At 40.8% G+C, this 26580-nt stretch overlaps 2 protein-coding genes across 3 annotated transcripts; both read left to right on the top strand.

Moving 5' to 3' along the window:
• Positions 1-510: 510 nt before the first annotated feature.
• On the top strand, positions 511-14010 carry LOC115735562 (probable protein arginine N-methyltransferase 6). Of its 2 annotated transcripts, none has more exons than XM_030666863.2 (13): positions 511-897; positions 2566-2631; positions 4448-4516; positions 7389-7424; positions 7904-7969; positions 8833-8901; positions 9080-9157; positions 9805-9883; positions 10509-10603; positions 11912-11996; positions 12475-12587; positions 13344-13462; positions 13594-14010. In XM_030666863.2, the coding sequence occupies exons 1-13, from the start codon at positions 619-621 to the stop codon at positions 13634-13636; spliced, it is 1197 nt and encodes a 398-aa protein (XP_030522723.1). In that variant the 5' UTR covers positions 511-618; the 3' UTR covers positions 13637-14010. The 2 variants fall into 2 exon arrangements, with proteins under 2 accessions (XP_030522723.1, XP_030522722.1); XM_030666862.2 differs by having other exon boundaries at positions 512-897; positions 12382-12587.
• A 5236-nt stretch (positions 14011-19246) lies between these two features.
• LOC115735561 (protein ASPARTIC PROTEASE IN GUARD CELL 2) lies at positions 19247-24872 on the top strand. Its single transcript, XM_030666861.2, has 2 exons — positions 19247-19261; positions 23195-24872. Exons 1-2 carry the CDS (start codon positions 19252-19254, stop codon positions 24667-24669), a joined length of 1485 nt encoding a protein of 494 aa, XP_030522721.1. The 5' UTR covers positions 19247-19251; the 3' UTR covers positions 24670-24872.
• The last annotated feature ends 1708 nt before the right edge of the window (positions 24873-26580 follow it).

Below are 26580 nucleotides of genomic sequence, written 5' to 3'. Positions count from 1 at the left end.
GGTTGCACCAATGGCTGGTCATGGGCCGTCATTGAGGGTCGACAACTGGCCGAGGGAAACGAAAAAAAAGAAATTTTATAATATAATATAAAATATAAAAATATTATATTCATAAAATCAAAAAGATAATTTTGAAAAGTTGAGGAATTTACTTTCCCGAATTTATACATCAAAATTTCGGTAGATCGGAAAGTGCTTTCTATTGACTCATCATTTTTTACGAACCAAAGAAATGAAAGCCCGAAAAATCAATTTTTTGAAATCACTTTCTCTGGAAACATAGACATATTTATATTCGTTATCGATTAGATAAATGAGTGGCTTGATTATCTGGAAATATTTATGAAGCTTTGGCATATAACAGGGCATAAAAACCCGATCCGCTTGGGCGCTATTTTAGCGAGTTTAAGCTTATACTAAACTCGTGCCGATCTGCTTAATCCGATTAATAAATAGCTTTCATTCAAATTCCACATATACATAATCCCAAAAACTGAGAAAAAAAGAAAATTCCGAGAAAAAAAAAAGAGGAGAAAAGAAAACCCTACACAGTCCCACTGTTTTAGTCCGTTAAAAAGCCCCACCGTCGGGAGTAAAAACGACGACGAGAAGAGAGAAATGTTTTCCGATTCCGGCTGCAGTAACGGCTACTACCACCACCAAGAAGGCGGCGCATTTCCGGAGCACAACAGCCCCCGGTCGCCTCACAGGGGCCGCGGACGGCGGAGAGGACGTCGGGGCAGGTCGCACGACCCGTCCGATGCTCCTGCTTTCGGTGCCTCTAGGGTTGCCGATGCCGAGCGGCGGGAGGAGCAGAAGCCTCCTCCCTGTACGGACTTCGATATGGCGTACTTTCACTCGTACGCCCACCTCGGCATTCATGAAGAGATGATCAAGGTACGGTTTTTTGGCGTTTCGGCATGCGCGATTATGCGGGCGTGTGATTTTGCGGATGCTCGCGTACTTGATGAATTGTGGCGATCTTTGAGCTTGTACACTTTTGATGAATGTGCCTTTTGGTTGTGCCGTCCCGGAATTTTTGATCAACTGGAAGTTGTCGAAATGAGCTTTATGTAGAGTACCAATCGAATTTTTCCGATCGCTTTCATTTCGTCACTGTTTCCCCTACTTCATGCGTTAGCATAGAGAACTGAGAAGCTTCAAGGAGATTTTCTGTGGTGGGATGGAATAACCAACCTGCTATGAATAGGGAGGGTATGGAGATGGTAGAGGTACAAACAAGGTTCACCTGGTCAATCGGAGGAGTGATTGCTTGAATACGAGCTCATGTGGTTTGAGTTTAGGGAATACACAGGTCTTCAATGATCCTCTGTAGGAAAGCAAGGTTGGATATTTGCTCTAAAAGATTACAGCTTCTGCACAGCAAACTGGTTTTTCCGAAATTTGGAGTGTCTACCAAGGGGGGTGCTCTTCTATGACCCGTTATGCTTATAGGACTAGGTTTTTTACCAGTAGAGACTGGAGAAAGATCAACGAGCCGGCAGTCTACATGAATGCAAGATAACTGAAAACAGAACTCTGGTTCCCCTGTATGGACTTGTGGGATGTGTTTAAGCCTACTTGTGCTTCTGTATGATTTGTTATGCGGGGAGGTAGGCAAGCAGATATCTTTTTGTATAACTTAAAATGGATTTTTCTATGCTATACATATTATAATTGTCAAAGGATTGATAAATGGCGATGGGGTTTCAGAATTCTTTTGGTGTGAAAATTAAATGGCAAATTGGAGCCTTTGCTATAAAGAAGCAGAAGCACCTTTGAACACCAAGAACTGTAAAGTTGATCGACACAGTTGTAAGATTCTACTGGAGTGGGACTAAATTTAAGTAGTTCGTAATTGTGTGTTCTTTCAAGCATTATCTCTTATAATATTCCCTGTTTCTTTGGATGACTTTCCCAGAGAAAAAATTGCTTCATGGATTAAATTATTCTACCAAGAGCTGTTTCATTTTTTCGTTATGTGTGCCAAAATGATGATGCGCTGCAAATGAAATAGAGGTGAGAGTTCGAATCTAAAAGGTTATTTTGAATAGCTTCACCTTGTGTATCTAGTGCAACTTTAAAGGAGTAGAAGAAACTTTAGGAGATGGGAGCTATCACTCTTCACGTGAAAATCCTCTCTCTCCTTTTTTTTTTTTGTGGTTTTTGTGGTTTTTTCCCTTTTCTGTTTTAGGACCTTCTTTTCTACATGCCTTTATCGTGGAATTTTTACTCGGTTTCATTCAAAGAATATTTTTCCAAGATCCATGTTATTCATATACGGGTTACTAGAGCAGTGATGCCAATATTGAAGTTCTTGCTATAATTCTGTGTACTCTTCATGTTAAAGCTTTTGCTGGCAGTTGTGATGATCCTGATAAAATGCTTATGAAGTCCATTTATTCATCTCTTTTTGGGTTGATGTTAAGCAGAATGCTAGGAGGGGCGAAAGTTATTATCTGCCTGTGTGGGAAGTTTGATTGATTGTGATTTATGGAGCTGTCTGTAAGGGTCTAATATTGAAGAAAGTTTGTTCCAGTTAGTAATGGAGTTTCTCTTTTACAGGATCGTGTCCGAACAGATACTTATAGGGCCGCAATAATGCGGCATCAGAGTTCTATTGCTGGCAAAGTAATTTCGATGTTCACTCTTAGCTTAGCTATAATTATATTCCAAGAATATAGGTTGCATTAACCGCACGTAGTATATCCTAGTGCTTATATTCTCGCCTTTTTAGATGTTTAAACTTGCTTTGTGCACTTTGAGTTTGATGAAATCGATGCTGTTTTGGGTTGCTAAGGAATTCTTCCTACCATTTTAGTGGGCGAATAAGGATGCTTGTTGATATTAGGAAGAGCAATAGTGTAATCAATATATGCAGCAGGAAGTATGGAAGGGGTAACAAGAGATGTGACAGTGTTATGTTTAGGTTCTACAAGATGAAGAATGACTTACATGTGTTCTTTGCTAAACTAGAACGTGATTTTAAGAGCATTCATACACTTGCAAGATGGAAGAAATAATTTGGACTGTGCAAATTATTGTAGAAAGAAATCAATAATGACGTTTTAATTCAATCTAAGAAAATGAAGATGGATGCACAACTACTGTTCAGATTAGGGAGGAGCATTGGAGTGAATATACTCTCCCAACCACTAAGCTAAGACCGTCATTTGGTAGTAAAGTGAAAATCATTTATAATAAACTATCACGACAGACCGGTCTTGTTCGGTTCTCGGGTGTTCTGGCTTTAGAAGTGACTCACCTGCGAACTGATCACCTATGATTCAGGTAAAATGGGCTCTGATACTATTAGAGTTACGTGGGCGTGCGGCTATTTTTTAGGTTCGAAAGATAAAGATTGATACTCATCTTGAAGCTTAAAATGTAATTTTAGCATCCTTCACTAATTTAAGATTCTAAGGATAGATACTGAAGTGAAGTTCAATTGTGGTCTTTGTCATTTAAATTCAATCATATGGCAAATGGGATAAGTAGTTTTGTAAACATTTTCACTTAAATTTCCAATTGCATAGTTAACAAATCCAACAGGTGCTTGTGTCCTTTGTCCCAGTATTGACGAATGGATTGAGACGACCACTTACTGCTTTTATGATTATTCCCAAGACCCATTTTTGTTCCTGTATTTGGTAAGTGTAACGAAGGTGAAGTAAAAGTAATGAGAAAGAAAGTCGCGACTTCATAGGTCTTATCACATGTCATTGTCATTGGAACCTTCAGGAAGAGAATGTTTTAGCTGCAAGTCTGTAAATGAGCTAAGCCAATTTTTGCAGAAACAATAAAAGATGGTCTTTTTACCTGAATTATGTCGGGGAGAGTGAGGGAAAGAAAATTTAGGCCAGCATATATAAGATTATGATTTTCCCTCCATTCCTTCTCACAAAAGGTTCAAAAGCTTCCCCACTTTTTGCCCAAACTTTTCATTCATCCTATTTTCCTTCATTTCCCAAACAGAGCATTAAGGCCTTTGTGTGTCAGAGAAGGCTGAATACTCTACCAACTTTCCTGTACCTGCTGTGGGTGGTAATTTTGTCCTGCTGTGGTTGGTAATTTTGTCCATCATTCTAGAAATTTTGAACGCTTGTTATGATTTAAATTTTTTTTTAAGTGTCTTGATCGGTCAGTAGAGTCATAAATGACTGGGATAGATCGATTATCTCGTAGGCATGCAACCTCGGTTTATTTTATACATTTCTTGGTTGTCATAACTGCGTGTATCCTGGGCTACAGTGATTTGGTGTATAACAACAATATGATATTTCTCGGTCACATCCTGTTTTCAAGATGATAAAATTAAATTTCAATCTTAGAGTATACATTTTTGAATGATCATCTGCTCGAGCCTGAAATGCGTTTTCATTTTTTGGAGACACTGTTCCAAATTTTACCTGTGTTGTCACTCCTTTGATCATAGTTGCATTTGCAGGTTGTTGTTGATGTTGGTTGTGGGACCGGCATTCTCTCTATTTTTTGTGCCCAGGCTGGTGCCAAACGGGTAAACTTTTTGCGTATATTTGTTCTTAAATGGGTAACATTTTGCTTATGCTTCTTAATTGTTAATGTTCGTTTTTTCCTTGTTACTGAAAGTTTTTACTGGAAAAGCCATTACTAGTTTGGAGTTTGTTTTGATTTTGATAGATGATTGATCTCGTGAGATGCAATTGCTGCTGTGTAATTAGGGGGCACCTATTGCTCTTTTTTTTTAAATATATTGGCATCTTACTTTTCTAAAAGAATGGAAAACTTCTGCTATTACCAAGATCAGAAGAATTGTTTGAAGTCTTCGGATGCAGTTGCCTTCTTTATTCATAGCCGAAGTTGAGTTCTTGTGTTTACTGTATGTTTCTGAAGTTCATTGAAAATATTTTGCCACGTAGAAGATTTTGAGTGATGATAGATTTTGTATGGATGCTGAGCTGGTTTAGACAAGTGTTGGAATGGTGAATATGTAGCATGATGCTGGGGATTGCATGGTGGCCATACCGGTTACTACTTTTGTGGGAGGATATTCAAATAAGTATTGGAGATTGACTGATTACAAGTTACTGTTTTTGTCCAAATGTTTTTTGGGAAACCTGATAATTCGACCTTGTAATGCTGTATGACATTGTTTTTTTTTTTTTTTGGTAAGGTTGCTGTATGACATTGTTGAAACTTTCCTATTCCAAGATTTTTATCTGTTGCCGGAAAATGCATAGTTACTTTAGTCGAAGCATCTCTTTGAATTTGGGATTCACGTTGTAAACTTATGCAATCCTTAAATGATAGACAGACTATTTCGTTTCAGAGAGTCTGATAATGCCAGAGATAAATATAGAAGCTCCACGACGAGCATTAAAGTGGAAGGAAATTATTGCCAAATTACTAAAAGCATTGTCTAGTCAATCTGCGGTAACATCTATCAAGTTTTGTGAACAGGATTACTTTGCCATGACTTGTTAAATTATAATGTGCGACTCTCTAGGGAGGGAAGGTCAGGTTTAGTGACCATATTCATATCACGGTTAAACTTAAAGAATTTCTGACTTTGAAGTCATCAACTCATCCTTTCTAATTTCTAATCCTAAGATGCCGACTTTCCATGTCACTTCTAGGATCGCTAGTCAGCAAATGAGCCCCTAACTCTGTCCACATGGCTCTTACTTATATCTTTCTACATTATGTAGTCTGTCATGGCCCTTAAGGCCTATGTTACACGGACACGCCTCCTAGGAAAAATTTCGCGTGTTGGACAAGTCCGGACATGCTTGGACACGCGGTCAACGCATGTCCGAAATTCAACACTCGGTCAACCGAACGGACACGGGAGGGACTCGTGTGTCCGAGGGTAAGGTGAGTCAAGGAGAGAGAGAGATTACAGAGACACGAGAGGCAAGAAGAAAGTGGGAGTGGGTGTTAATGGGATGAAGTAGAAGGTGGCGAGCCGCAACACGTGTCGGACACGCTCGGACACACGGTCAACGCGTGTTCGAAATTCAACACTCGGTCAGCCGAATGGACACGGGAGGGACTCGCGTGTTTGGGGGTAAGGTGAGTCAACGAGAGAGAGATTACCGATACATGAGAGGTAAGAAGAAAGTGGGAGTGGCTGTTAATGGGATGAAGTAGAAGGTGGCGAGCCGCAACATGTGTCGGACATACTCGGACACGCGGTCAATGCGTGTCCGAAATTCAACACTCGGTCAACCGAACAGACACAGGAGGGACTCGCATGTTCGGGGGTAAGGTGAGTCAAAGAGAGAGAGAGATTACGGATACACGAGAGGTAAGAAGAAAGTGGGAGTGGGTGTTAATGGGATGAAGTAGAAGGCGGCGAGCCGCAACACGTGTCCGACACGCGGTCAACGCGTATCTGAAATTCAACACTCGGTCAACCGAACGGACACGGGAGGGATTCGCGTGTTTGGGGGTAAGGTGAGTCAAAGAAAGAGAGAGATTACAGAGACACAAGAGGTAAGAAGAAAGTGGGAGTGGGTGTTAATGGGATGAAGTAGAAGGCGGTGAGCCACAACACCAGGATCAGCCAGTTGAACTGGCGTAGCTTCTGCACGGACATTGTCGACTGGTACAGCCGGTGGTGGTGGTGCGACGGCACGGCGTCATTGTTGCGAGGGCAGCGGTGGTGCGGCAGAGGCGGAGATCGCATGTTGCTGTTGCCGATGATGTTGAGTCATGAGGGAGAGAGAGAGAGAGATTGGTGGGAGTGGGTGTTATGGGGATGAGATAGAAAAGGGGGTTGCAGTAGACATGGCGAGACTTCCATGAGAGAGAAGGTTCTGGGAATGGAGAAAAGAGGAGAGAGAATGGGGGAAAGGAAAAAAAGTTGGGGGATGTACACACATCCACTCTTTCTCACACGTCCACTCACCGCCTACCTGTCACTCACCTGCACACGCCATTTCTGCCCACACACATGCACAAGAGAGCAGATTTTGGGGGAGGTAAGAGTTGACTAAGTCAAGATAAGAAGAGGGAAAAGAAAGAGTTTTGAGAGGAGGAAAAAAAGTTAGAGCAGGGAGAGGTCAGAAATTTTTATTTCTGTTCTTTATAATGATATTATTATTATTATTCAAATCTTAAAAATAATAATTTATTTTATATATATAAGAATATATTATATAATATACAACGTGTCGAAATTCTCTATTTTTTTTAGAATTCACGTGTCGGCGTGGCGTGTCGTGTCGTGTCCGTTTAACATAGCTTAAGGCGAGCATATACCAATTTATCATTTAAAAGTTTCCATTTTTCCTTTGTTGTTTTGTTTCCTCTTTCAACTTTTCTTTTGGGTACTTCACAACTATGAGGATTGACCTCATGATGCTGTATGATGGTCATAATCATTCGCTATGTTTCTTCTATAACAGGTTTATGCAGTGGATGCAAGTGACATTGCGGTGCAGGTACTCTAGCACAGTTTTGCCCAGTTTCCTATTCCCTGTAGTTTTCTTGTCTTTTTGGTGTTATTTACAATCATTCACTGTGTAAAATTCTTGTGTTTAAAAAAAGTCTGTAGGTCCTTCTTCCCTCTTTGATTTACTCTCTCAATTTATTCTAAGATAATTTTGTTATGTATATCAAAAAGTTTGAAAGGTCCTGGGGAAGTTCTGTTCCACCAGAAAATAGTTTCCTTGGAACAAACAGATTCTTGCATAAATTACTCTTTCGTTTTAGCTTATCGGTAGCTAGGTCCTCCTAAGTTGGTTCTACAAAAAGAGGCTGTTTCAGTGGGAGTCTTTGAGATGGGATGATAAATTTTCTCATATCTTCTCATAGACATTTTATAGCAAACAGCAAGCATTATTGGATGTAATAAATGAATCATCAACTGATAACTGAATTGTGGTGATCTAGATTGCTTTCATGTTTTTCTATTATGCAGGCCAATGAAGTCGTAAAAGCAAATAATTTGTCTGACACAGTCATAGTATTACATGGACGAGTTGAGGTAAACTTCATCAGATGAGGCAATTCTTGAGTATTTTCTTTTTGCTGGGCTTGTCTATCTTATTTCCTCCAACTTGGCATTTGATATATTGGCAACTTTTTACCTTTATGGAGCATTGGCGTGGACATATGAAAATAGACTGTACCGAAGTGTGCTATCTCATGATGGAGTGGAATTTTTGTTTCAGTCTTACATTCTCTATTACTTAAAGTTTGCTCCAGTTAGTCGGTCGATCTCGTTGGACTAAAACATTAGGTGGTCATAGATTTAAATCCTGAGAGTCCAGGAATTGAATTTTCAGCCCACTCATGTTGAAGGGGGCTTATGTCTAGTTGGCACTTCAGTGGGGTCATGGTGACGGCCCGGCCCATAATAGGAAGACCTCTCTGGAGGTTATGCGGCTCTGATGTGCCGTGGTCTGGTGGGGACAATGCAATGTCGGACTCGGCAGACCCACAATCCGAACATTCTGTGGTAGAGTATGGAATAGCTATGCTGGTGCCCCATTTCAATCTTTTCACTTCAAAAAAGAGAAGGGAAATAGTTAGAAGATAGCTTTAAATGGAAGAGTCAGGTTAGGGGAGGTGGAATTTTGCTGGCCATAGTTGCTGCATTGGTGAATCAAGAAAATTAAACAATTTAGTCATGTCAAAACAGCTTGAGATTAATATTTAACTTGCTTTTGGATGTGGACAGTGTACTTGCAGAAATAAAAGCAAAAACTCTGGGGATTGGCATATTATTGAGTTTGTCAATACTTGTTGGCACCAAATTACTGTCCTCACATTTGATATGCCTGACAATAAAGTTTAACTTCTATGAAACTTTGTGAAAGTTTGTTGCGCTGATTGTGATATCTGCAGGATGTTGAAATTGATGAGGAGGTTGATGTGATAATCTCGGAGTGGATGGGATACATGCTTCTTTATGAGGTGTGGCTTTTTCCTTGTAATATTGAACTAGTACATGGTGGAAATTTTGTCGCTAGATCTTATCAATCATATAACCTTTACATTTATCTTAGGCATGAATTTATGCTATAAGTAATGTTCTCTATGTTAAGGCAATCGTTTCATTTGCTATCTTACTTCTTTGAGGATGTCATCGCAGAGTATGTTGGGCAGCGTCATAACTGCAAGAGATCGCTGGCTGAAACCTGGAGGCTTGATCCTTCCTTCAAATGCGACGGTAATTCTCTCTCTCTCTCTCTTGCGCACGCGCGCCTCCTGCAGAGGCCTTCTTACAATATTTATATGTTAAGTTCCATTTAGCTGTATCTTGCCTGTTAACCCTGTGTAGAAAAAGGAGTTCCAAAACAAAAATGAAGCTCATTTAAATAGCTATGGTTCGATGATGTCAATTAGGTATGGTCTTGCTTCTCTTGGCCAGCATAACTGAACATCGAAGGGGAAACTTTTGATGGTCATTGGCTTCTATTTCTACTTTGATCTCTTGCCAGGCCCAAGCTGTCACCCATGCCACTTTTGATTGTCCTAAGTTAATGAAGCTCTGAGCTAAAACACATCTGAATATCCCACTCTTGTCCTATACGGAGTATCTCTAGATTCTCATTCAGTTGACAATTCAATTAGTCTTTATAAGCTCATGGCATCTCAGGCCTTCTTTATTTGGTCCTGTTGTGTGGGTTGGTGCATGTTGGTGTTTCTTACTCTGAAAAATTGGGTTCTTTTACTTATTGAAGAGAGTTTAAGCCTTTGCTCCCTCCATATTCCTCCTGAACATATACTGAAGTGATCAGTTGAAAATGCCTCTGCTTTACTCGATATAGAAGTGTATGTCCTATTGATGCTGATTTTTGGTTTATGTCACTGCAGTTGTATATGGCCCCTGTCACACATAGCGACCGGTATAGTGACAGCATTGATTTCTGGCGCAATGTGTACGGGATTGATAGTGAGTACTATTGATGTGGATTATACAGCTTTCTGATTTCAATGAGTTCAAAAATTGGTACTTCTTTGTTGGACCTTAATTATAAAGGAGGATGGTAAAAAAGATTGAAAAAAGATTGGGGGTGGGGGGGAGGGGCAATTTGTCATTATTGTTTAGGGTTTTTTATTAGATCTTTTCTTAGTTTCTTATGCAAATTTGGGAATTTGGGTATTAGGTGAAAGTGTCCATGTTGCAATTGCAAATGGTTCTATTGTAAGATGTCATTGCACAACTTGCACTTGTCGTGAACTGCACCTGTCTTTACTCTGAATGGTTATGCCAAATCGTAATTCTTATCCTTCTATTTGTCTATGTTAGTTAGTTATTCAGCATTCACAGTTGAAATTAATGCAAGGTGAATGGGGTCAGTGTTCTGGTTGGGTTAATTGCATTTGTGAGCTGCTGTTAGTCCAACTTCATCTACAACTGAGCTTATTCCAGGCTAATTGCATGACCATAGCTTTTTATATTGTGCTTTATATGGTTTGAATATTAATACCAATGACTTTGTTTTAATAGTTGCAAATAATGATATTTACTGCTGGTCCAGAATTCAACCATGATAGTTCTCTTGTTGTGGTTGCAGTGTCTGCTATGTTGCCTTTAGCAAAACAATGTGCCTTTGAAGAGCCTTGTATAGAGACAATATCTGGTGAAAATGTTTTGACATGGCCACATGTGGTAAGACTCCGGAGCTAATTAAATGTTACACGCTTCTTTCTGTTGTATTACAGGAGAACCTGCTGCCTGTCCCCTGTAGCTCTCACTTTTAGCTTTTGCATCATCACCATGAGATTTGTTTAATTCCTGTACTAAAAAAGAATTAAACTGAGTTGCATCTAGAAGTTTGCTGTTATTTCAGTATTCGTACATTCCAGTCACACTCTTAATCTCCTTAACTAATGGCTTGCTTGCTGTTACTCACCCGCATTCTCTCTCTCTTTCAAACATTAATCCAGTATCCCATGGACTTTCCACCCATGATTAAAGAAAGCATTGTAACTTTTTACTGAGAGTTGATATGGTTAAGTAAAATTTTGTCCGTGGTTCTTAATTTCTCTGTGTCCAAGCAAGCAAGATCCTTTTCAGATTGTTACACTTCGGGTATAATTGGATGTTTTATGCATAATTTTTCTTCCTTCAATTTTACTTATAAGTTGAACGCTTCTGATAGCACATCTATCCGATGAGAATGACTTCTTCTCTGAGTTGCATATCATGTTCGTGCATTTGAGATTTTTTTAATGTTTCAATATGGACAAAAGTGTGCTAGAATATACTTACTCTAGATTGCGAACACATTTATATTTAGCTTTGTCATTCGGATTACAATTCTAATTGGTTCGGATTTAGGTTTTCTCGTTATCAAGTCAACATGTAGTATTAAAAGAGTTCAGCTTATCCTTAAATTTATCTTGCAGCCGGGAATTGCATCAATGCTATTGGTAGCACACATGTTCTTTTTTTTTTTTTCCTTTTCTGTAGGCTTTTCTTTTGTAGATTTGCCACTTCTTCACCTTCCTTTTAGGGGTTCTTGATGATGTTTGGTTTGTATCAGTAGACCGTTATGTTGGATTGGAGAGCATAGGTAATGAAATTGGGACGTAGGCCTATAGTGAAGTAAGACATAGCCTAATTAAACTGACATCATCTGGCCTTTTGTTCTGATGAATGATAAACTGACATCATCTGGCCTTTTGTTCTGATGAATGATGCCCGCTGATTTGTTGACTACTTAACGGAGAAAATCGTATGCAAAATAGGGAATCTACTCTGATTTTACTGCTAGGCTGCGTCCGTTGTTACTAGTCTCAGATTTCTTAGAATGGTATATTGTCAAAAGGTAAATTTGCATTCTCTAAAGGATTGAAGGTACTCTGATGACCCACATTTATCTGCTACACTATTGTGTAGCACAGCTGGTGTGTACCGAGCTTTTGACATGTCCTCTTTTTAGAAGATACTAGCTAGCTAGTTTTGATATTGCAGGTAAAGCACGTGGACTGCTACACTGTTACACTTGGTGAACTAGAGTCAGTCACGACAAGATATAAGTTCAAGTCGATGATGCGAGGTATGCCTCCTCTCTTTCCCCCCGCCCAATTGTTATATATTACTTGATGTTTTATATATGCGCTTTCTTGCCTTTCTTGTGACCTAAACTGAGAATTCTCAGAGTCAGATTTCCTTCAGGAAAATTTTAAAATGTCTAGGTCTTCTTTCATTTCTGTGCTGAAACGTACATTGAGCATGTTATGGTTTTTGTCTGAAATTACAGCAATTACTATCTTGTTCTAGTTGTCTAGACTTAGCAAGTACTCTGTGTGTGTGCGGCGCGAGTGTGGGTAGTGCGCTTGCGCGCAATCTAATCCTAATATCGCTTTTGGCTACTTAGCTTCATCTTGTGATATCATCTGTAATATTCTAACTGAGAATTTCTATTTGTCCTTGGTCATCAGCTCCATTGCATGGGTTCGCATTTTGGTTTGATGTTGAATTTAATGGGCCTGCAATATCTCCCGCCAATAATCACGTCTCATCGTCATTTATAGAGTCCTCAAACAATCAGTCCGCAGATGTCAGTCAGAGGAAAAAACGAGCTAATCCGAGTGAAGCATTAGTGCTTTCTACTGCACCAGAGGACCCGCCAACACATTGGCAGCAGGTATTTGTAGGTTTATCCTTTTCTCAGTTAGTGGGTTTTTAATGTGATTGATTCTTTTTCGCATTATTGTTTTTCTGTTACTTCTCTATAAATTCTCTTTGCATGTACATATGGTTTACATGGAGGACATATGTGGAACTAGTATACTTGTCTCTAGAGATACATTAGGGGTTCCCTTTCTTTATAGCGTGAACTTTTAGGAAAACTTGTTTAACAGTAATTATTACTTTTGGATGTTAATGATTGGATTGACCTTGTGGATTCTGTATTGTGAGCTTTGTTTCTTTTTTTTTAAAATATTTTCTGGGCAGGATGGGGTGGCATCTTTTGGTGTCTCATTAGAGAAAAAAGGGTTACATCGATAAATGTTATCCTAAATATTCTCGCTAGCTTGTCCATTGACACAGTAAGACATAAGGACTTGAACTTTGATTTAGCCCTATTGGGATAAGAGAACCATCCATTTATCCAAGCTCCAGAACTTGCTTAAAGCTTCCTTCTTTGTTGTTTACTACAGACCGAGTAATCGCAACTTCCAAAAAGATGTCATATGATAGACTTCATTAGAATGAGATAACAATTGGTCATTACCAAAGGTTACCTGATCTGGTGGGGGCGATGTTTTTCTCCTAATTTTGCTCAATGAGTTTATTGCATGGAATTTTGATGAAAACTTTAGGAATGTCCCACACAATGTGCTTTCAGGATGGATGCTCTATAGACACTTTTAACATTTGTTTGATGCGAGTTTTGCAGACTATGGTATTCTTCTACGACCCAATAGACCTTGAGCAAGACCAACTCATTGATGGTTCTTTAACATTGACCCAAAGCAGAGAAAATCGTCGGTTCATGAATATTCACCTTGAATACACGTAAGTAGTGTGACGTTTCTGTTTCATTCACCTTAATAGGTACATGAGAAGAGGGCTCATTGACCCAATCTAACTATATGTCGTCCTATTCGAAGCAAGTTGTGACATTGCAAATTTCTGTGCTCTTGCAGCTCAGGTGGACGATCTTTTGTTAAAGAGTCTGTAATGCGGTGACATTCCTTGATTTCTTGGAGTTGGATTTTCTATCAGGCGAATGTATATCTCGAACTGAGGCTAACAGTCAGGTTTGTGGACTTGCCAATTGTAGTGGGCACGAGGGGCTAACATAAGAGCGCGTATCTTCTCTCTATGAGTTCATGCATTCCTGTTTTCCGTCAGATTGTATCAGGTCTAAAACTATTGGTAGGACAGGAGACGGAGTTCCTGTGGTGCTTTGTTTGATGAGTGCGTCTCTTGTGATGCCCCTTTTATGGCCACAAGCCTGGTCATTGTCTGTCGTATCAAGCTCCTGTATCAGTGTCTGCATTATTTCAGCATGGAAACTTACGGTAAGATTAAAAATAATCATAGAGGCAACATTTTGATGAGATTAGCTTTTTGTATCCGTCATCTGCCGATGGAGACTCTTTAGATTTAACGCGTCTTCCAACAGAGAACTGCTTGTAATACAAGTGCCTTGCGATACTCGAAGTTTGCACCAAGCGAGAATATCAATCTTACTACTATGGTCGAGCTTCACATCAGTAAAATCATGTGGACATGCTTTCTGAGACGTTTGCCGGGACCTAGTTGTAGACACTCGAGTTAGGTAAAGGAAGAGATTTACTTAGAACTGTGCCTTGTTTTGTCATCATTTGGAAGCTGCATTTCATGTTTGCTCACCAAATCAAATTACAATATCAATATCATGTCTAACCCGGTCGAGACGGTGGTGGTCCCTGCACGACCAACCTTCACACAATCTGGAAATAGGCACCTCCATCCGCCCAAACGAATCTTCCTCTTTCCTTGAAACTCAATATTCCCTTTGGACCACTTTGGAATTGAGTACTGTACTTGCAACGGCATCAACGAAGCCATTCGATTGGCACTCAAACATACTTTTTAAGACATGAAGGAGAGTCCTAAGAAAGGCAAGAAGTGGCCATATTTAGTGTGTTTTTGAAAACTTGGTGCGTCGACCGGGTAGTTTTGGTTATATTGGTCTTATCATGTATGAAGCTACTGATTTTGGCGTTCAATCGTGATCCGAAATACTTTGGTTCCACCACGAGTTAAAAGAACAAAGACTTGACGCATGGTTATCACTTTGATCATCGTTCACGTTAGCATGTCACTGCGCCCGAACGCATAACACCTTTCCCAACCACCACCGCTCCAAATGTTTTATGTGCCGCCTCCACAATAGGCGCCTCCACCAGACCACTGTCACCGCACCATGTCTTCTGTTGCTGGTGAAAGTACCAAGAAAGATATAAGATTATTACAATGGCACCAATTCAATCCCAAATCTTTTAATTAGACTAAGTTAGTTCTAATCATTTTGTATTTGTGCTAATTCAATCCATCCGGCTAATTTTGGCTAGAAATTACTAACGTTTATGCTGTCCATCTTACGTGACATGACCAGTACCGATGTTACCATTTTTTAATAAGATTTTTTTTTTTGTAATTCTTTGTTTTTTCTTTTTCTTTTTTTATTTTTCTCCCTCCATTTTGGCTAGGAACTCTCGCCGGTTTTGTTACGTAGGATGACCGGCATTGTATTAGCAATTTCTGATCAAAATTGATCGAATAGATTGAATTGGCACAAATATACACTAAGTTTAGGTATTTTTTGATACTTTCCCTCCGTTGCTCATCCACATCCCCTCCATCTTCACCAGCCACTGAGACCGCTACCACAACCTCAGTTTCCCCCACAACCATGATGATTCGACATCTATCTCCATGTCAACCACTACCAATTCACTTTCTCCGATTCGCCATCACCTTAGCAAAGCTAATCTGATATTGATATCGTGTCCTTGTCTACTCTTCAATTTAACTCTTTGGATGAATGCAAAACCTAAGTTAGACAAACTATACTACTCTAATACAAATAAACAAGCTTCAAGAACCTTGAATTCTTACAACTAATGGTGAAAATGATATCCTTAAAATCCTCGAATTGAAACTATGCTTGTAGGCGTCTAAAGGTCAAGGAGGGCGACGACCACCGCCAACCATTATTAGGGTTCTCATGGCAACTTTTTAAGGTAATAATTGTTCAATTATTAGGGCGTGCGCACACACTCTAAAACCCTAGTTTTTTTCTAGTGCCTTTTGTGACATTCCCACTCAACGTCCTTTCCCAAATTTTCTAACCTATCCCATCTTCGGTTTGCCTTGTCGTACTTCTGCATGTTCAGCAGCATCGTTTCATATCCAACATTATCATAATCTCCATCCAAGGCCTCAGATTTGTCCCTTTTGATTCGCATAATCTAACCGATGTGGACGATAATCGCACTTTGGAGACAAGAAGTGGTGATTAAAGGCTACAATCTTTATTGTTTTCCGCCTCAAAACGTTTCTTAATGGCAAAAGAGAAAGATGTCAAACAACACTAGCAATCAAGAAAGTTTCTGTGAAATGTCGGCCAAGTTCCTAGTGAACAAGTCACCTATGTAACATCGAGATTATTGTGTACGATCCCCACTGATCATGGTCGGAACTCCATGAACAAAAGGAGTCTTAGTTTATGGTTTAAATAAGTCGACATGATCTAAATGGGTTCGCTCGATTCTGGTGTATATGGAATTTCTGTGATTGACTACACTTTCACTCACAATCCTGCCCAACTGATATCATTTTCTAGCTGCATTAGGTCCACAGATGGGGGAAAGCGATCGAAGTCACAATAATTCACCGAGTTCCACTATCGGATGTCACCATATACCGACATGACATTTGGAGTTTTAAGCTTATAGTTTGCTACTATCACTGTGCCACACTTCCAATCATTAATGCATTGTAACTTAATATTACTTTTCTTTCAAATTCAAGGGTATGTCGAGGATGTCGTGGAGTTCATGAGATGCGAATGTAACTGACTGTTTCAAAGGTTTAGCCAAGATAAAAAAAAAATCAGCAAAGGTAATGGAAACACGATTCTGTGTTCTGCAAATGATAAAACACAGAAAACGATAGCCAGTGAAAGAGATGAAGCATGCATAGCCCACAAACAAAGGAATAATATCAAAGTTCCCAGAAGGATCGTCTATAACATTTCATCGGTCTAGAATCGAATGATGCCAGTAGCGGTTTCCTTACAACGGCAAGAACTATGAACTGTCCCGAAATAACAAGTATGAAGCAAAATAACTCTGCGGGAATGAACAGAGATATTTATCTCGATCGGTACTATGAGACACTATTCCGATATTTCTTTTTTTCTTGCTGTTGCGTGCTATAAATCTCTGAAGGCTCAATTCTCTTTCATAAAGGAGGAGGAGTCGATTTCAGATGATACATTTTGCTAGACAAAATGCATGCGAATAAGCAATTCTTACATTCATGACCTAGAGTGCTCTCTCTTCTGCCTTATGCATGAGTTTTTGCATGCCAGACAGAGATAGAGAGAGAGAGAGATTAAAAGATTGAAAATGATATTATTAAGAATTAGGGCAACTTTTAGGTGGTAATAATGGCTCAATTATAAGGTGGGTCGTGCATATTCTATGTACTTCCTAACCTGAATCCAATATTCTAATCTCAGACTCAAGTGTGACTTTCGCACTCACTCTTGCCAAATTTTATATCCTTACTCTATTTAAAATACAAAGCTTTCGGGGGTTGGTCTTGTCTTCACTTACGCATTAGGGCGTTCCTCATATCTACCATATCTTGATCAAATTCCCTATCTTTGTTATCATATACATACCAAATGCGATTGTATAAATTCGACTATATGTAGCTTTCGGTGCAAAAAAATCATGAAAAACTCCGTCGTAGTTCTGTTGACCTTATGCACTTTTTTTTATGCATGGAAAAACACAGCCCACACAGGAAAAAGAAGTAGTAAAATCAGATTTAAAATTTGAATCACAAGTATGTAACCAACACGATTGGTCGATTCAAGCCAAAGGGATGAGCTAAACCGGCCATTATCGCGATAAACTATCATCTAAATCACCACCAATATCTTTGCCTTTGAACTAATCTTCCACTCATCAGCCAAAAAGATGAGATATAATTCAAGCAACGCAGCCATACGCGTGCGACCATTACATGTAATGTCTTTTCATTTTGCTTATGTCGACACCTACTTTAAGTGAGCACCTTTTTTGAATGATTCATCAGCAAAGGAAGCACAACTTTTTCACTTGAGATAGTTCTCCCCCAGAGAGGTATGAAAAAGCCTGGCTACTGAATTTTGAAAAGCAAGATCTGACTCGTGGAAGCTGCATCACATTGATTTAAACATAAAGTCGTGAGAAATTGTTTTAATTAACTAAAGTTACATTGATTGCTCAGGAAACCCACGAGGAGGTTGTAATATAGTATTAGGAGAGAGAGAGAGAGGACCATAGAAACTTTTAGAGAGAGAGAGAGAGAGAGAGAGGACCATAGAAACTTTTAGAAGCCTTAGTTATCCTTCTATTGGTGTGGCTCAAAGAATTTTGTACTAAAAGCTAAGTAGAGGGGCTGAAATAGAGAGACAATATCTGTAACCTATGGAAATGATCGTATAGTAGGCTAGACGTGCGACTTTAGTAGCGGCCTTGCAATTCTGATCGCCAAAGAAGATGAAAGGTGAAGGGAAATTGAAATGATATAAAGGTTTCAACTTATTTTGGCGTTTATATGTCACTTTGTTCTCTTAGATTAGCTTGATATTTTAGCCCTTTGGAAGGTAAGCTTTTGGAAGAGCGCAAGGTGGTGATTAGTCGACTTAGGGCGTGGATGTTAATCATTATGTTCCCAATAGATTTTTATATTTATATTTCCTGAACAAGTTTCTGAGCGGAAAAACCCGTTTGATGAGGACGCATTCTGCTCCCAGAATAGAAATTCGTTCGATAACAGCATAATACTTCTATAGTTGTTGGAGACCGGCGGACGGACAGACCGGAGATCCATGATCGGCGGCCGGCAACAAGGACACAAGAGACCGGCGGCCACCGAAGCAAGAGAGAGGGATGCGAGAAGAGGTAGACCATATGTGAAAGAGAGGGAGTGAGAGATGAAAAGAATTCTTATTTCTATTTCGGTTCCAGGAATGGAAAAGTAGAAAAATTCTACTTCTCATTTCTATTACAAACCTATTTTCAGACTAAAAATTTACTCAAAAAATAGGGAAAATGAAATTATATTACCAAACGGATTTTTGTTCCGAACCTATTTTCGGGAACAAAAAATAAATAAATAGAAAAACAGAATGGTTATCATGTGCGCACCTAGAAACTATCCAAACACAAAGGTTAAAGCTATTAGGCATAGGTGATAGTCATATACATGTGGCGTACGTAAATGGGACTGTGCGATGTCCACACCCGCCAGGGTAGAATGAAACTATTGCTCGCATTGGGTGCATGCACTCAAACATGTACTTAGTCCATACGAGATTCTCGAGATGACTGGGAACGTATTTCATTCAAATGTTCCCGTCTACTTGTATACCATGCTTCCTAGGTTATCTCCTACTCAAAATGCAAAGGAAAAAAAAGTTTGGACATCTTCCTATAATTCGAAAACTAAGTTGAACATATTCCAAAAGTTCATGGATCACATTGCATAATTGGATCAAAGTTCGGGGGCTATTTATGTGATTATCCCAAAAGAAAATGGAAAAAATAGAAAAATAAAAATATTATCTAAATTTATCTACGTCAACGCGGATCGTGCCACGTAGGATGGTCGGTGTCCACGTCGGCGGTTTTCATCCAAAATTGGCCGAATGGGCTTAATTGGCAAAATACGAAATGGTCGATGACTCAATTGGCGAAATTAAAAGATTATAGGACCGAATTGACAATCATGCAAGGTGCAATATATTTAGGATTTTCTATAAGAAAAGGGACGACCGTACAACCAACATGGAGGAGAGGGAGATGAATCGGGCCATGCGGGGTGCAATGATTATGGAGGATGGTAAAATTTCATTGTCATTGCATCACGCCAGACTCTTTTCAGCCCCAATCTTCAGTAACTCTTTGTCCTTCTCCCAATTTATGCTCTCGCCCTTTTCTTAGTGCCATACCGTGCTTCATGAGTACCCCTCATCATGAACTTTTGCTATCTCGAGCGATCGATGGAATGACGATGCGGACTTAGGTATCGAGAAGCGCAAGGTCACAGATTCAGCTTCCGTTATCGCGATTTCTCGGGATTGAATCCTAAAAAAACCGAGTTATTAGCAAAACCCCTAACGCCGATGCGGATGACATTCGTATGTGATCGGACCGGAGAGGTCGATTTTACTTGGTCGCATGAAAGCAATATTAATTCTTTCCTTTCACTAATCTAATCGTACAGTGTATGTGTACCATAAAGTGTCTTAGTGAAATTTGTCGCCACTTTTTTCCCTTATCGAAGCATGGTTTCCCGTTATCTCCGAAAGATGGGCGGGACAAGTAAAGTAAAATTACAAACAGAAATTGGAAGAACAAAAAGAGAAAAAGAAAAGAAAAAACCACAGATTCCCCCAACTGTTAAGGAAAATATCGTTGTTCCGCCGGAGAATTAAGCCGTTTTATTAAGCTAAAACCTAATTAAAATATTAAGGTGTACGCGCTTTCAACCCTCGTTTAAATAAACAAATAACTATCTTAATCACTTTATCAAAAGGCTGAGGGTCTAAGTAGAAAGGCGGTGCCTTTATGGGTTGTATTTTAGGTTCAAAAGGAAAAAGTTTAGAGTGAGACGTGAGGTTTGATTTCTTTGCTAATCTCTAATTAGACGAGCGATTAGGGTTCGACTCGTTTGTTCTTTGGGCTCTAACCATCTTTTCCCCAAGTTTCCAAATGGAAAAAGCCTGACCCCATTCTCCATGGAACTCAGCCTCCTTTCATCTTTATGTTTTAAAAATCATCAGCCTCATTCCACTTTTAGTGTGTGTGTGTGTGTGTGTGAGAGAGAGAGAGAGAGAGAGAGAGAGAGAGAGAGAGATTGTTTGTCCTTACTAGGAAGAAGCACTAGTTGCCACAATATTAAACCCAGGTCGAATTGGAGAAAAGCATGCAGAACGGAAGTGTTACTTTTTTCTTACAAAAGTATCTAAAATGACAATACATTCATTGGTGGAGGAACTTGTCCAAAAAAACAAGGGAAAAAGTCACCAAAAATCCTAAATTATGCCCGCGGTGACACATTGACTCCAAATTTTTATTTGTGACACAAAAAACCCTAAACTTGTACGCATATGACACATTTATCCTAAACTTGTGCTTGTGTGACACATTTACCCCAAACTTTTTATTGTGATACTAAAAACTCCAAACTTATATTCGTGTGACACATTTACCTCAAAATTTTGAAGTAAATGTGTCGCACGAATATAAGTTTATGATTTTTTATGTCACAAAAAAATATTTTGGGGTAAATATGTCACACGGGTATAAGTTTAGGGTTTTTAATGTCACAAGAAAAAGTTTGGGATTTTTGATGTCGCAAAAAAAAGTTTAGGGTAAATGTGTCACAATTGACATAGTTCAGGATTTTTGGTGGTTTTTTTCCCAAAAAAAACAATAAGGTTTGCTTTTGGTCACTATACAATGTATGTAAGTGTAGGATAGCATTTTTATTATCTTGACAAAGAGCTATGCACTTGTCAGTCTTTTACTAGAACCGTCACTTTCTCGAGAGGACTCGAATATCACAAGAATCTATCAAGAGAAATTCAAATATTACGTGACACTAATACGATGAATTGAAAAACTAATGAGATATCTTAACGCGCGAAGTGAAACCGATAGTTTGACATGACATGTATCGGCAGTCTCACTTTTCCTCAGGAAATAGAGGTAGGAAGAAAATTCCATGGATTATATTGTCCCATTAGTATAGTGGCAGTAATGGAATTAAAAAAGATATATAATTTTTTGGTATAAATAGACTTGCGCAGAGTGATTCGTATATGGAAAATATACATTAATATAGAAACAAAAAAAGAGAGGAAAAGAAACAAGAAATATGTTAAGATAGAGAGCGATGATCGATCAAACAATAAGTGGTTTGATCTCTTGAAAGTTAGGAATGATTTCTGTAATAGCTAATTGAAAGAAAGATTGAAATTTCTCTACCTTTCTACACATCAACTGTCCAACAAGTGCAGAAATTTGATTCATACGATGTAATCTACGACCCGTAATATATGCTTAAATACGATGCATCACAGCACCAAAAACTCGATTTTTTCCGTCAGACATGCCGTATAATTACATAAGACGGCGATAGTCGAGCACCGATCATAAAAAAAAAGGTCATCTTGAACATCGGATGGAAGCAAATTCTACTTAGTTCCTGCCCTCTAAAAAAGTTGTAATACTTATGTCATTATCGATCGCATTCGTTGGCGACAACTTACATCCGAAACATTCTCATGCGAGCGACTACCCACTCAATCTTCTCCCAATCACTGCGTCTCCGGAGTGATTCTCTCCAAATAGTCAAAGTTCACATTGCCGTGTAATCTACTAGTGCTGTTGGTGGTGGAAGCTTATGAAATGATTTGCAGAACCTCATTTCACATCAATCCCCGTTCTGGACCTTGCTTTTGCGATCACCCACCACCATCATCATCACCATGCCCTCTACGCCTTTCCAATCAAAGCTTTTCCCACGGCAAAAGATGGCGAGCAACATCTCTCACCAACAGGAAACGCGTCATAATTACAAGGGCGTGGGATATTATTACTACAAAATTACGGTTCGGTCAATGGAAATAATGGGCTCGCGTTTTGCCAATGCCCGGCTCGTTGATTAGGGTTTTCCCCATCGGATGCTCCTTGCTTTCTCGCGTTCCGTTTCCCCCCCGATGGCTTTGTTAAGTCCATGCGATAGATTTCCTCACGTCAAGGAACAAGAAAAAAACCTAAAGCGAAATTCACCGTGACGCAGTGTCAGCCGCAATCAGATCAACGATAAGGTCGGTTCTCTCGCTCGCCATCTAAGCCAGCCTGTATGTATTTCCACAATTCAAAGGGGACGCACAGGGTCGCTTTTTTCCTCATGCTGCAGTGCCAAATACAACATTCGAGAAGGAAAAGAAGAAACCCTAGATTTAACCTTGGGGGTTTCTATGTCAAGGTGCGACTGCACACTATGTGCAAGAGACAAAAAAGACAACTGCTGCTTCTTTTCTTATAAGAGGCAAAAAAAAAAAAAAAGCAAAAGGAAAAGGAAAATAACAAGGAGGGGTGTGGTGTTGTAGCAACTGGTCAAAGAGATTTGCACGTTTTGTGCATTGAATGGTAATCATAGATCACGACACTTCAAAGGGTGGAGAAGAAATAAAAAAAGAAAAAAGAAAAAAGAGAAAGATTACAAAGAAAAAAAAAAGAGTAAGAGAGGCCAAATGAACAGAAGAAGAAGAGAACCGCCATCATCATCAACCTCAATTATTTTCCCAAACCCCATAAACTTTATTTGTCTCTTCAATCCTAAAGCCCAAGCCGCATAAATCCCCTCCTCCTCGTTTCGATCCTCAGCGACTTGCTTCTTTGTCTGAAAAACCTCTCCGGTTCTTTCCTTGTCGACCCCCACCCAAAGCTGAAAAAAAAAACAAACCAAGCATGTTACAAGCATTGCTAGTCCTTCTTGCGGTGCTTCAGCTTCTGAGTGCCGCCGCCGCGGGTTCGACCGCCACGTCGTACTCGGACTTCCAACACTTGAACGTGAGAGAAGCCCTTGCGGCCACAAAAGCCCTCCCTCCCAAAATAAACGAGTACCACGACTTCTTCAACAAGCATGAAGTGGGCGAGAGCGAGAGCGAGCATGAAAGCAAGTACAAGCTGAGGCTGCTCCACAGAGACCAATTACGTTCCGCCAGCTCCCACCGTGACTCTCATTCCCTCCGATTCCACGATCGGATGAAGCGGGACGCGAAACGGGTGGCCGGGCTCTTCCGCCGGTTGTCCGGCCACGGAGCCGCCGGCAGGGACGGTGGGGCCGCCGCCTTTGAGGTGGTGGAGGATTTCGGATCCGACGTGGTCTCCGGCATGGATCAAGGGAGCGGTGAGTACTTTGTGAGGATAGGTGTCGGAAGCCCGGCGAGGAGCCAGTACATGGTGATCGACTCGGGCAGCGACATAGTGTGGGTGCAGTGTCAGCCTTGCAGCCAGTGCTACCACCAGTCCGACCCGGTCTTCGACCCGTCCGAGTCCGCATCGTTCTCCGGGGTGTCGTGCGGCTCCACGGTCTGCGACCGCCTCGAGAACGCGGGCTGCCGCTCGGGCCGGTGCCACTACGAGGTGTCCTACGGCGACGGGTCCTACACCAAGGGCACGATGGCATTGGAGACCCTCACCTTCGGGGGGACCGTGGTCAACAACGTGGCGATCGGGTGCGGGCACAGAAACCGGGGCATGTTCATCGGCGCCGCCGGCCTGCTAGGCCTGGGGGGCGGCTCCATGTCCTTCGTCGGCCAGCTCGGCGGGCAGACCGGTGGGGCCTTTAGCTATTGCCTGGTGAGTCGGGGCACCGATGCGTCCGGGTCATTGGAGTTCGGGCGCGGGGCCGTGCCAGTCGGAGCTGTTTGGGTCCCGCTAATCCGCAACCCCCAGGCGCCGAGTTTTTATTACATTGGTCTAGCGGGCCTCGCCGTCGGCGGCATCCGGGTTCCCATATCCGAGGACACCTTCCGCCTCAATGAGTTGGGAAACGGAGGAGTCGTCATGGACACGGGCACGGCCGTGACCCGGTTCCCCGCGCCCGCCTACGCGGCGTTCCGCGACGCCTTCGTCGCCCAGACGACGAACCTCCCGCGAGCCGCGGGGGTGACCATCTTCGACACCTGCTACAACCTGTACGGCTTCGTGACGGTGCGGGTCCCGACCATCTCGTTCTACTTCTCGGGCGGGCCCATCCTGACGCTTCCGGCGAGGAACTTCCTGATCCCGGTGGACGACGCGGGCACCTTCTGCTTCGCGTTCGCGCCCTCCTCCTCGCCGCTATCCATCATCGGGAACATACAGCAAGAAGGCATACAGGTTTCCTTTGATGGATCTAACGGGTTCGTTGGTTTTGGGCCCAACGTTTGTTAAGTGAAGAATTGTAAAAGTAAGTTAATGGGTGAATTTTGCTAGCCTTAGTACATAAAGTGTAGCATATAGATGAGAAGTGATGTATTAAAGTCTGATTATGGGGGGTGTTTATGCAATGTTATGAGACTAGAGAGGTGTAAAAGCAACGTTTTTTTAACTCCCCACTTCACTATTGTCATAAAAATCCTGTCTTTTTGCCTTTTCTTTGCTTTCATCAGGGAGAGAATGCAAAAACACCAAGAGAAAATCTGGAGGCAGTCAAAGGGAACCCACAGCAAAAGGTCGTTTCTTTAAATGGGTATTAGAGCGAAAAAACACTTCTTTTGGGGCAAACCTGAAGAGGAGGATCCAAGAGGCCCCTTTTACCTCAGATGCATGGTAGAGAAGTAGTCCAGTCTCTCACTACTGCTGTCAAGTGTGTGGACATGACCTTGACACCGTGTGGATTATTGCATTAGCTTTCCCTTTTTCCTGTCATCCATGTAGACAGATTCCTCTCTCTCTCTCTCTCTCTCTCTGAGAAGGCTGCTTGCTGCAGAGTTAGAATGATGAGGGAAGGGAGCCACCACCATGGTGGACATGTGAGGCCATCACTAGGGTTTCCGGTCTGCCCTTGGCGTAAACTTAAGTTTGGTTGGGAGTGCATTCAACACATCACTTTTGCAAAGTCACATGCTTTTCCTGTTTTCCCATAGATTGACATTAAGAGTACTTTTACCCTTTTTTTCTGGGGGGAAGATTAGGGAGAAAAAAAAAAGAGGAAAAACAGGAAAGCATCATTAACATCTGAGTCTTTCATACCCCCATCTCTCTCTCTTGTTCTCTTTGAAATGAGGTTGAAAAAGCGATTTGAGGGTAATGTCATTACTGTGGTTTCAAGTTGAATACTCCAATCCTTGGAGGTGTCGAACAACTTTAGTGGCCCACAAGAGTTGGAAAATTTGGTGGCGAAACTGGTGAAAGGAAGGGGAATCAAATAAAAGCAATGCTGGGATTTGCTCACAAATTAGGATCATCTTGGATATTCTTCAAGACAATTTCCCACCCTCAATTATCTTGTACAGCATAGTGTCAATTCTTGTCCATTCTTTAATATTTTTGTCTGAATCCCTTTACTGGGCTCAGTCACTTTGCCCAATTTTCTAGGTCACTTTTCATCCTTCTTGAGGCAAGACAAGTAGACAAACACAACTGGCTCAAGAGACATTTTCCCCTATTAGCCAACTCATAGGACCAATATAGTCAAATGGCAACAAAATATGTTTGGCATGCATTAGAAACACTAATGATATGTATTGACATGCTAGGGCCCTGATCTTTTTCGATTAGTGCTTATTTTTTAACGGTTTTGCAAGATACGCAACATTCAATTTGAAACCCTCTTGCCCTCTTCCAAAAGGTGCTTTTACAATCCAAGTGAGCCGTTCAGAGGTCTTTTTCTTTAAAAGAAAGGGGGAACTCTTAGTTTTCTTTTTCTTTGGGTCAGAGACCTCTCAGTTTTAAGTGGTCATATTTTGTGGCTTTTATGTCTGATTGAGTAGTTGAAGAGTTCTCCCTCATCTCCTCAATTAGCCACATAAGAAAACAAGTTCAAGCCAGATTAAGTTGCTTAGGAATGTTTTTATCCATTCAATCTTAGATTTGTCGAGCGGAAAAAAAAGAGACCCAAAAACAGAATTCTCCACATCAATGTATGCCCAGCTTATGAATTGTATGGCTGCACTTAATAAACTTGTGCACCCCCGCTGTCATCAGCCGTCAAAAACTAACAATGGTAAGGCACAAGCAAGGGATATATCTCTACCTGCGTCTCTCATTTCTTCCTCCCACTCACTAGATTCAACATGGTACACCAGACATTCGTGGTCGGAAAGGAGAATCGATTGATGAGATTAGACCTGAACTTATGCG

The sequence above is a fragment of the Rhodamnia argentea genome, chromosome 8 (assembly GCF_020921035.1).
Source record: "Rhodamnia argentea isolate NSW1041297 chromosome 8, ASM2092103v1, whole genome shotgun sequence".
Taxonomy (NCBI): domain Eukaryota; kingdom Viridiplantae; phylum Streptophyta; class Magnoliopsida; order Myrtales; family Myrtaceae; genus Rhodamnia; species Rhodamnia argentea.
Note: the sequence above shows the minus strand (reverse complement) of the source record. Positions and strands in the feature narration are given on the sequence as shown.

What these genes read in the sequence shown, in the direction of transcription:
- LOC115735562 (XM_030666862.2), top strand. Translation starts at nt 619, where the DNA reads ATGTTTTCCGATTCCGGCTGCAGTAACGGCTACTACCACCACCAAGAA. An exon ending in CAATGTGTACGGGATTGATA is followed by an intron (nt 9,884 to 10,508) that starts GTGAGTACTATT and finishes TTGTGGTTGCAG; the next exon opens with TGTCTGCTATGTTGCCTTTA. An exon ending in TTTTGACATGGCCACATGTG is followed by an intron (nt 10,604 to 11,911) that starts GTAAGACTCCGG and finishes TTGATATTGCAG; the next exon opens with GTAAAGCACGTGGACTGCTA.